The 12,060-nt window shown below is 43.0% G+C and overlaps 1 protein-coding gene across 1 annotated transcript in view; it reads left to right on the top strand.

Moving 5' to 3' along the window:
* The window catches only part of ift27 (intraflagellar transport 27 homolog (Chlamydomonas)), a 41,667-nt gene extending 30,734 nt beyond the window's left edge, over positions 1–10,933 (top strand). The window contains exons 4-7 of the mRNA XM_060918826.1: positions 2,681–2,740; positions 3,503–3,620; positions 8,670–8,779; positions 10,549–10,933. Coding sequence (XP_060774809.1) covers positions 2,681–2,740; positions 3,503–3,620; positions 8,670–8,779; positions 10,549–10,647 — 387 coding nt within the window. The 3' untranslated portion in view covers positions 10,648–10,933. The remainder of the gene's footprint in view (positions 1–2,680; positions 2,741–3,502; positions 3,621–8,669; positions 8,780–10,548) is intronic.
* The last annotated feature ends 1,127 nt before the right edge of the window (positions 10,934–12,060 follow it).

The raw sequence follows: 12,060 nt of genomic DNA, 5'->3' as shown, positions 1-12,060 counted from the left end.
CACTCACTCACTCACTCACTCACTCAGTTATTTAACTTCCACTCTCACTCACTCACTCACTTACTCAGTTATTTAACTTCCAAATTCACGCTCACTCATTTAACTTTCACTCACTCACTCACTTACTCAGTTATTTAACTTCCAAATTCACGCTCACTCATTTAACTTTCACTCACTCACTCACTCACTCACTCACTCACTCACTCACTCAAGGATTTAGCTTTTAAATTCACTCACTCACTCATTTAACTTCCACACTTCTACGCTCGCTCACTCACTCATTTAATTCACTCACTCATTTGCTCACTCATTTAACTTCCACACTTAGTTATTTAACTCACTCACTCAGTTATTTAGCTTTTAAATTCCCTCACTCACTCATTTAATTCGCTCCCTCCCTCCCTCCCTCACTCACTCACTCACTCAGTTATTTAGCTTTTAAATTCCCTCACTCACTCATTTAACTTACTCACTCACGGATTTAGCTTTTAAATTCCCTCACTCACTCATTTAATTCGCTTGCTCGCTCACTCACTCACTCACTCACTCACTCACTCAGTTATTTAACTCACTCACTCACTCACTCACTCATTCACGGATTTAGCTTTTAATTTCCCTCACTCACTCATTTAATTTGCTCGCTTGCTCCCTCCCTCCCTCACTCGCTCACTCACTCGCTCACTCAGTTATTTAGCTTTTAAATTCACTCACTCACTCACTCACTCACTCACTCAGTTATTTAACTTCCACTCTCACTCACTCACTCACTCACTCACTCACTCACTTACTCAGTTATTTAACTTCCAAATTCACGCTCACTCATTTAACTTCCACTCTCACTCACTCACTCACTCACTCACTCACTCACTCAAGGATTTAGCTTTTAAATTCACTCACTCACTCATTTAACTTCCACACTTAGTTATTTAACTTCTACGCTCGCTCACTCACTCATTTAATTCACTCACTCATTTGCTCACTCATTTAACTTCCACACTTAGTTATTTAACTCACTCACTCAGTTATTTAGCTTTTAAATTCCCTCACTCACTCATTTAATTCGCTCCCTCCCTCCCTCCCTCAGTTATTTAGCTTTTAAATTCCCTCACTCACTCATTTAATTCGCTCCCTCCCTCCCTCCCTCAGTTATTTAGCTTTTAAATTCCCTCACTCACTCATTTAACTTACTCACTCACTCACGGATTTAGCTTTTAAATTCCCTCACTCACTCATTTAATTCGCTTGCTCGCTCCCTCACTCACTCACTCACTCACTCACTCACTCACTCAGTTATTTAACTTACTCACTCACTCACTCACTCACTCACTCATTCACGGATTTAGCTTTTAATTTCCCTCACTCACTCATTTAATTTGCTCGCTTGCTCCCTCCCTCACTCGCTCACTCACTCGCTCACTCAGTTATTTAGCTTTTAAATTCACTCACTCACTCACTCACTCACTCAGTTATTTAACTTCCACACTCACTCACTCACTCACTTACTCAGTTATTTAACTTCCAAATTCACGCTCACTCATTTAACTTCCACTCTCTCTCACTCACTCACTCACTCACTCACTCACTCACTCAAGGATTTAGCTTTTAAATTCACTCACTCACTCACTCATCGAACTTCCACACTTAGTTATTTAACTTCTACGCTCGCTCACTCAGTTATTTAATTCACTCACTCATTTGCTCACTCATTTAACTTCCTCACTCACTCGCTCACTCGGTTATTTAGCTTTTAAATTCCCTCACTCATTTAACTCACTCACTCACTCACTCACTCACTCAAGGATTTAGCTTTTAAATTCCCTCACTCATTTAATTCGCTCGCTCACTCACTCACTCACTCACTCACTCACTCACTCAGTTATTTAACTTCCAAATTCACGCTCACTCATTTAACTTCCACTCTCACTCACTCACGCACTCACTCACTCACTGACTCACTCAAGGATTTAGCTTTTAAATTCCCTCACTCATTTAATTCGCTCGCTCACTCACTCACTCACTCACTCACTCACTCACTCACTCACTCAGTTATTTAACTTCCAAATTCACGCTCACTCATTTAACTTCCACTCTCACTCACTCACTCACTCACTCACTCACTGACTCACTCAAGGATTTAGCTTTTAAATTCCCTCACTCATTTAATTCGCTTGCTCGCTCGCTCACTCACTCACTCACTCACTCACTCACTCAGTTATTTAACTTCCAAATTCACGCTCACTCATTTAACTTCCACTCTCTCTCTCTCACTCACTCACTCACTCACTCACTCACTCACTCACTCACTCACTCACTCAAGGATTTAGCTTTTAAATTCACTCACTCACTCATTTAACTTCCACACTTAGTTATTTAACTTCCTCACTCACTCGCTCACTCAGTTATTTAGCTTTTAAATTCCCTCACTCACTCATTTAGCTCGCTCACTCACTCACTCACTCACTCACTCATTTAACTTCCACGCTCACTCACTTGCTCGCTCACTCATTTAACTTCCACACTTACTCATTTAATGTCCACGCTCACTCATTCACTCATTTAATTCCCTCCCTCCCTCCTTCACTCACTCACTCATTTAATTCACTCCCTCCCTCACTCACTCAGTTAATAAACTTCCACATTAATTCATTCACTTGTTTTGTTCCTGTTTTTCCCCTCTCAGGAGCTGTTTATCTTTGACTCTGCAGGGCGGGAGACATTTGTAGAGACATGTGAAAAAATGGTAATACTTTTTTTTTTTTTGTCTCCTCCAAAATTGTTTTTTTTTTTTAAATCAGAAAGATAATTATCAGTGCAGTATTTTTTTATAAGCACTGTTAAATGAATTTGATTTATGATATGCTTTATGGCATTATGATTCTCTCTCTCTGCTTCCATCCTTCTCTTGAGTGAATGATCTGGATTATTTCCTTTGCTGCGTCATGACTAATCTGCATAAAATGGAGAAAATCTTCATTCGAACGCCGCACGTCCCTCTGACGAGTGTCACTTTTCCCTGAAACGTACGTCTGTGTCATGCACTTGCCTAAGAAAGAAACGGTGGCGAGTTTGAACGCGGTGTGGGTGTGATGTGTCTGAAACACTGATTGCTGTCCTGTGCAGCAGCAGTTTCATGTTCTGTCTGCACCAGTGCACCTGATTTAAACTCCGGAAACTCCGGGTCAGTAATTAGCTGCTGCGTTAGAGCCGGGGAAACAGCAAATTGCGCAGGGCTTTGGGTCTACAGAAACACTCGCGCTAGAACCACTAATTTAAGCAACACTGAGAAATTGGAGTCTAGCAGAGGGTTGGTGGGAGCAGAGCCTTTTCCCACGCCAGAATAAATTCCCTAGCTGTATTCATTAAGAGCTTTACTCTCTCTGCTCCACTGGGCTAATTGAGCTCCTGTATGTATTTGCTGAATGTGTGTGTGTTTGTTTGTCTGTCAGTGAGACTGGTGCTGTCTGTATTTATAGGCCGTGTGTGTAAATGTTTTCTTGCGTAGTGGGGGCAGCCATCAGTCGTGTGTCTGGTGTTTGAGATCAGCAGCCTGGACTCGTTCAACAGTTGCGGCCGCTGGCTGGAGAGAGTCCGAGCTCGCAGCAACGGACTGCAGTTACCGGGTGAGAGAAAACTCTCCTGAGACACACACACACACTTCTTTCATGCCCTTTCCATGAGTCCTATAGAAGTACACACGAACGCTGTTCAATTCCTTTAAAAAGGGCATTAAATTTTCATAACTTAATTTAATTATACAATATAGAGTATTTGTGCTGACTCCACAGGGTATAATAGTGGCATAATGCAATCAAAAGTGTCTCAAAGATCTTAGTAATTTCAATAGCTACAGTCTGGCATGACATTCGAAAATTAAATTAAAAAAAAAAAAAATCACTGGCAAATGACTGTGGTGTTAGCCTGGCAAGCCAGACTAAATGTGAATATTTAGTCTGGTCTCGGTCGTAGACATTTTCGACGGGTGTGGGTAGGAACAACCCGCTGTCTTTCAAACTGTCTCTGTGCGTATAGGCCAACGCTCTGACCAATCAGCGCAACAGTGACTGTGACGTAGTCAGAGCGACAGAAAGCAGTGGGGGAGACCTTGAAATAAATAATTTTTCAAAATGCGTATTAATTAATAAACAGGTTCTAGATATTAAGAAGTTTGGAGATAATGACCACAAGTTTGGAGTCTGTACCACATACAGTGGGGCAAAAAAGTATTTAGTCAGTCACCAATTGTGCAAGTTCTCCCACTTAAAAAGATGAGAGAGGCCTGTAATTTTCATCATAGGTACACTTCAACTATGAGAGACAGAATGAGGAAAAAAAAAATCCAGAAAATCACATTGTCTGATTTTTAAAGAATTTATTTGCAAATTATGGTGGAAAATAAGTATTTGGTCAATAACAAAAGTTCATCTCAATACTTTGTTATATACCCTTTGTTGGCAATGACAGAGGTCAAACGTTTTCTGTAAGTCTTCACAAGGTTTTCACACACTGTTGCTGGTATTTTGGCCCATTCCTCCATGCAGATCTCCTCTAGAGCAGTGATGTTTTGGGGCTGTCGCTGGGCAACACGGACTTTCAACTCCCTCCAAAGATTTTCTATGGGGTTGAGATCTGGAGACTGGCTAGGCCACTCCAGGACCTTGAAATGCTTCTTACGAAGCCACTCCTTCGTTGCCCGGGCGGTGTGTTTGGGATCATTGTCATGCTGAAAGACCCAGCCATGTTTCATCTTCAATGCCCTTGCTGATGGAAGGAGGTTTTCACTCAATCTCACGATACATGGCCCCATTCATTCTTTCCTTTACACGGATCAGTCGTCCTGGTCCCTTTGCAGAAAAACAGCCCCAAAGCATGATGTTTCCACCCCCATGCTACACAGTAGGTATGGTGTTCTTTGGATGCAACTCGGCATTCTTTCTCCTCCAAACACGACAAGTTGAGTTTTTACCAAAAAGTTCTATTTTGGTTTCATCTGACCATATGACATTCTCACAATCCTCGTCTGGATCATCCAAATGCTCTCTAGCGAACTTCAGACGGGCCTGGACATGTACTGGCTTAAGTACGTCTGGCACTGCAGGATTTGAGTCCCTGGCGGCGTAGTGTGTTACTGATGGTAGCCTTTGTTACTTTGGTCCCAGCTCTCTGCAGGTCATTCACTAGGTCCCCCGTGTGGTTCTGGGATTTTTGCTCACCGTTCTTGTGATCATTTTGACCCCACGGGGTGAGATCTTGCGTGGAGCCCCAGATCGAGGGAGATTATCAGTGGTCTTGTATGTCTTCCATTTTCTAATAATTGCTCCCACAGTTGATTTCTTCACACCAAGCTGCTTACCTATTGCAGATTCAGTCTTCCCAGCCTGGTGCAGGTCTACAATTTTGTTTCTGGTGTCCTTTGGCAGCTCTTTGGTCTTGGCCATAGTGGAGTTTGGAGTGTGACTGTTTGAGGTTGTGGACAGGTGTCTTTTATACTGATAACGAGTTCAAACAGGTGCCATTAATACAGGTAATGAGTGGAGGACAGAGGAGCCTCTTAAAGAAGTTGTTACAGGTCTGTGAGAGCCAGAAATCTTGCTTGTTTGTAGGTGACCAAATACTTATTTTACTGAGGAATTTACCAATTAATTCATTAAAAATCCTACAATGTGATTTCCTGGATTCTTTCCCCCATTCTGTCTCTCATAGTTGAAGTGTACCTATGATGAAAATTACAGGCCTCTCTCATCTTTTTAAGTGGGAGAACTTGCACAATTGGTGACTGACTAAATACTTTTTTGCCCCACTGTACTTAACATACACTCTTTTTTTTTTTTTCAAGTGTTTTTCAAGGGTTTGCTTAAACTGTTTTTGAGAGGTTTTATTTAGTGGTGTTTGGTGAAATAATTTCCCTTAAATTTAAAATAACGGGAAAATAAGAAACAATCAAAAAGTAATGTTTCAAAGCTGTTTATTAATTCTTCGTACTGCACAAACTAGCCCCATCCTTTTGGCTACGAGCGGAGCCAGCTGGTAGATCAGACTTTTGCCATAGCCGGTCGGCAAAACAGCGAAAACGTCCTTCTTGAAAAGGAATGAGCGGAGAGCCTCTTCCTGCTCATGTTTCAACGAAAACTCCAAGTCTAATTCTTCTAAAACTGATTCCAAAGCGGAGTCAAACTAGCGCTGTTCACTAGCCGTAGCCATCTTTCCTGTTGTGCTTTCTCCAGCGTCGTGCAGCTTTGTCGTCACTCCTGCAAAAGCCCGCCTAAAGAATCCAAACAAAAACCTTGCGTTGTGATTGGCGGGCACGATTTGATGCCCGGGGTGTTTTGTTGATATGGTGCGAGGCTAGACCCACTCGTAGGCAAAAATATTTTTGGCCGCTAGGCGGGTGGGTCTAGTTTACTAGGCTACTGTGGTGTAAGACGGTAAAGGAAAATGATCAGCTTCGTGGTGGTTAAAGTAACTCCGCTTCACCTCAGACGGCATCATACTACCCTGAAACAGAATGCCGTTCATGTCATGTTAATTTTTTAGGAGCGTATCAAATCGTTTGCTTCTTCAAATACAAATACACAGGCTCCACCCACATGCTCAAGCAAAAAAAAAAAGTAAAACATCCACCAGCAGCGAGCACAAAGAGGCAGTCCAAAGCGAAACAGTTTAGATTCAGGATCATAATGCGATCACGCGTCGACCGTCCATTGTCGTCATCCAGCCACAATTTATAAAAATCACTACTCTTCCTACAGGATTGATTGGATTTGCGTTTGATCGAAATCTGATGTTCCCCAGGCGGGTGTGCAAAAAAGTTGTCAAGATAAGAAGAAGAAACCTTTATTTGTCACATGCACACTTCAAGCACAGTGAGATTCATCCTCCACATTTAAGCCGTCTGAAGCAGTGAACACGCGTGCGCACGCACCCAGAGCAGCGGGCAGCCATACTACAGCGCCCGGGGAGCAGTCAGGGGTTCGGTACCTTGCTCAAGGGCACCTCAGCCCAAGGCCGCCCCATTTTAACCTAACTGCACGTCTTTGAACTGTGGGGGAAACCGGAGCAGACACGGGGAGAACATGCAAACTCCACACAGAAAGGCCCTCGCCGGCAACTGGGCTCGAACCCAGAACCTTCTTGCTGTGAGGCGACAGTGCTAACCACAACACCACCATGCCACCCAAGATGGTAGCGCCACCTTCATGTTTTATAATTTAATGGCCGTCTGAAATTTTTGAATGACTCGTCACGTTAACCGCTACTCTTCGTAAACTGCTGGGACATTTTCACTGAAACTCACCCAGACATATTCCAACAAGAATTGTTCACCAGGTGGCGCCACCTGCCATGGATGAGGCTACACAGTGGTCACGTGCCAAAAAGTCGTCAAAACGGTGGCGCCATTTGTCATATTTACAATTTTATGGGCGTCTGAAATTTTTGGATGACTCGTCAGAATAAACTGCGAAGATGTTTTCGCTGAAACTCACCCAGAAGACTCTAAAGACATATTCCAACAAGAATTGTTCACCAGGTGGCGCCACCTGCCATATGAGGCTGCACAGGGGTTATATGCAATTTCACAAAAATCGCTCCTCCTCTGACAGGATTGATCGGAATTCTAACTCGCACACAACAACAGTGGCTAGTATGAGCTACAGCCTCCATCCATCCATCCATTACCTCTCGCCGCTTTATCCTGTTCTACAGGGTCGCAGGCAAGCTGGAGCCTATCCCAGCTGACTACGGGCGAAAGGCGGGGTACACCCTGGACAAGTCGCCAGGTCATCACAGGGCTGACACATAGACACAGACAACCATTCACACTCACATTCACACCTACGGTCAATTTAGAGTCACCAGTTAACCTAACCTGCATGTCTTTGGACTGTGGGGGAAACCGGAGCACCCGGAGGAAACCCACGCGGACACGGGGAGAACATGCAAACTCCACACAGAAAGGCCCTCACCGGCCACGGGGCTCAAACCCGGACCTTCTTGCTGTGAGGCGACAGCGCTAACCACTACACCACCGTGCCGCCCTGCTTTGTGTTTTTATTTAATTAAAATGTACTTTTAATTACAAAATTTATTCCACATCGCATTATAGCGTCTTCCAGGATGTACACTCTTGGTTATTTAACTGCTTTTAAACCATAGGCATAAAATGGTTTCTGGAATATAAATAATAATGCAATTATTAATTTTAACAAAAAGCAGTAAGAATCAAAACTGCAAGGCAGAAAGAGTTGATTCTGTAGACGTTTATTGGGGAAATAAATGCTTTTTTTTTAAAATTGGATTTAAAAATGTCGATTGTGGGGGTGCCGATATTTAATAATCTGCAATCGAAAAAGCCTGATCACCCTTCAGACCTCCTCCTCATGTGTTGTCTGTTGTTAAATCTGATTTGCCGAGTGAGATTCCTGCATACCCTGGACATTCAGCAAATAAGGAGATAATTATTCTCTGATCAGCTCCACAAAATCTTTTTTTTTTTTTTTTTTATCAGTGTAAAATGTTTAAAGTGGCTCACTAACAGGCAAAATGATCAAAAAGTCGATAACACAAAGAACGGAAAAGAAAAAAGCAAAAGGTTGCCTGAAGCTGGGTTGGCGTTAGACGAAGCCTCCAGCGCCGCCGTCTGAACTGACGGTTACAGTGTCCGTGTGTTAAAGGTGTGTTGGTGGGGAATAAGTCAGACCTGGCATCGAGGAGAGAGGTGGAGACGTCCGTGGCACAGGAGTGGGCACAGGAACAAGGTCTTCAGTACCATGAGACCTCAGCTGTGAGTGGCCTCTGATCCAAACTCCATCATAATGCAAAAGCTGTTAGAGTGTAGCACACTTTACAGACTGTGCTGTTCGATAACTACAACCCCAATTCCAAAAAAGTTGGGACAAAGTACAGATTGTAAATAAAAACGGAATGCAATGATGTGGAAGTTTCAAAATTCCATATTTTATTCAGAATAGAACGTAGATGACATATCAAATGTTTAAACTGAGAAACTGCATCATTTAAAGAGAAAAAATTGGTGATTTTAAATTTCATGACAACAACACATCTCAAAAAAGTTGGGACAAGGCCATGTTTCCCACTGTGAGACATCCCCTTTTCTCTTTACAACAGTCTGTAAACGTCTGGGGACTGAGGAGACAAGTTGCTCAAGTTTAGGGATAGGAATGTTAACCCATTCTTGTCTAATGTAGGATTCTAGTTGCTCAACTGTCTTAGGTCTTTTTTGTCGTATCTTCCGTTTTATGATGCGCCAAATGTTTTCTTTGGGTGAAAGATCTGGACTGCAGGCTGGCCAGTTCAGTACCCGGACCCTTCTTCTACGCAGCCATGATGCTGTAATTGATGCAGTATGTGGTTTGGCATTGTCATGTTGGAAAATGCAAGGTCTTCCCTGAAAGAGGCGTCGTCTGGATGGGAGCATATGTTGCTCTAGAACCTGGATATACCTTTCAGCATTGATGGTGTCTTTCCAGATGTGTAAGCTGCCCATGCCATACGCACTAATGCAACCCCATACCATCAGAGATGCAGGCTTCTGAACTGAGCGCCGATAACAACTCGGGTCGTCCTTCTCCTCTTTAGTCCGAATGACACGGCGTCCCTGATTTCCATAAAGAACTTCAAATTTTGATTCGTCTGACCACAGAACAGTTTTCCACTTTGCCACAGTCCATTTTAAATGAGCCTTGGCCCAGAGAAGACGTCTGCGCTTCTGGATCGTGTTTAGATACGGCTTCTTCTTTGAACTATAGAGTTTTAGCTGGCAACGGCGGATGGCACGGTGAATTGTGTTCACAGATAATGTTCTCTGGAAATATTCCTGAGCCCATTTTGTGATTTCCAGTACAGAAGCACGCCTGTATGTGATGCAGTGCCGTCTAAGGGCCCGAAGATCACGGGCACCCAGTATGGTTTTCCAGCCTTGACCCTTGCGCGCAGAGGTTCTTCCAGATTCTCTGAATCTTTTGATGATATTATGCACTGTAGATGATGATGATATGTTCAAACTCTTTGCAATTTTACACTGTCGAACTCCTTTCTGATATTGCTCCACTATTTGTCGGCGCAGAATTAGGGGGATTGGTGATCCTCTTCCCATCTTTACTTCTGAGAGCCGCTGCCACTCCAAGATGCTCTTTTTATACCCAGTCATGTAAATGACCTATTGCCAATTGACCTAATGAGTTGCAATTTGGTCCTCCAGCTGTTCCTTTTTTGTACCTTTAACTTTTCCAGCCTCTTATTGCCCCTGTCCCAACTTTTTTGAGATGTGTTGCTGTCATGAAATTTCAAATGAGCCAATATTTGGCATGAAATTTCAAAATGTCTCACTTTCGACATTTGATATGTTGTCTATGTTCTCTTGTGAATACAATATCAGTTTTTGAGATTTGTAAATTATTGCATTCCGTTTTTATTTACAATTTGTACTTTGTCCCAACTTTTTTGGAATCGGGGTTGTACTTAACACCACGGGCTTCTTTCTACTTACTAACCCAGTATTCTTTTGTGTGTGTGTGTGTGTGTGTGTTGCAGAAGGACATGGAGAACTGCGATGCCCCGTTTCTGAGTTTAGCCCAAGCCTTTTATGCTCTGTATCAGGACCAGAGGCAGAAGATACAGAGGCTTGGTTAGGATTAAGGATGTTCATAATTCACCGTTTAATCATGATTAGTGTGGTAAACGCACAAAGTATGGAGAGACAATTCCTCTTCGTCGCATACAAATCCTCTCGACTGATTGAGAGCTAATCAGACACGTTTCCCGAGGCTGGCCACTCTAGCTCAGCGTTATCTTTGCAGATCGGGGACATCGGTGCCATCTGAGCGGGCATTCTCTGCCGTAAATAAACTGCACAGAAGACTAATCCTACAGCATGTCAACATGTTGCTATTTATGAATAAAAATCAGTAAACAAGTTGTCCAGGTTGAAATAGGCTTTTTTTTCTTTTTTTTTGAGGTGTGAAAATGACACAAATTTCCATTTTGCTAAAACGTTGGCTGTTGACCATTAAAGGAGAACTGAAGTCTTTTTTTTTTTAATATTTTTTGGGGCTTTTTTCACCTTTATTGGATAGGACAGTGTAGAGACAGGAAATGAGCGGGGGAGAGAGAGGGGAAGGGATCGGGAAATGACCTCGGGTCGGAATCGAACCCGGGTCCCCGGATTTATGGTATGGCGCCTTATCCACCTGAGCCACGATGCCTCCTCAAGTCATTTTTAAACTTGCTTTATTTCTTAATTAACGTGTTATTCAATTATGTTTTCGGTTTTATTAACCTTATATCGTGACTCGTATTGGCATATTATATTACACTTATCAGCCTTTTCGGTTTTTAGTCACGTTGAATGAAGTTCGTTTGGTCCACGGCAGGCGTCGCTTTACCCACACGATTTTCACGAGACTTGTGCGAGACTTCAAACGTGAAGTGTCAGCACCGCCATTTTGAAAACTGTTTACACAGCGGCCAGATCGCCATATCATTCCGATTTAGATTAATTTCGAGATTCGCCAGTTTCATCAGCGATGGAGATTATTCCATACGACTTCCAACCAGCGTGGAGTAGAGAAGAGTCGGAAAGACCGCAGGATAAGGACGAGTCCGTTGCGCTGGTATTTACGTCATTACTGTCACGCAATAAAAACGTGCCAGATCAGGCAGCTGTTGGGTTTTCAAAATAATAAATACATGCGTGTATTTTTGTGATAAATGCATGTTATACTGAGCGCATTTCCCACATAATCCTCACTAAGGTTTCGGACAGCACTACAAAATGGCGTCCTGACTATATAGTGAGCAGGGAGCGATTTCGGACACAGGGAAAACTTCCGGCTTGATTACGTCAGCATTTGAAAGAGGGCACGCGCGTTTTTTGACAACGTTAGCAGACGTTGGTCACTTTGATTTCCGCCGTACGTTTTACTTCCATCCTACGATGTCTCGCACAGGTCTCAGCGAATCTCGTTTACGGCCGTTGCTTTGACATATGGACTGATATATTACAGAGCATATTTCAAACACTCATAACTTGCTATCGCAGTGACA

The sequence above is a fragment of the Neoarius graeffei genome, chromosome 4 (assembly GCF_027579695.1).
Source record: "Neoarius graeffei isolate fNeoGra1 chromosome 4, fNeoGra1.pri, whole genome shotgun sequence".
NCBI lineage: Eukaryota > Metazoa > Chordata > Actinopteri > Siluriformes > Ariidae > Neoarius > Neoarius graeffei.
Note: the sequence above shows the minus strand (reverse complement) of the source record. Positions and strands in the feature narration are given on the sequence as shown.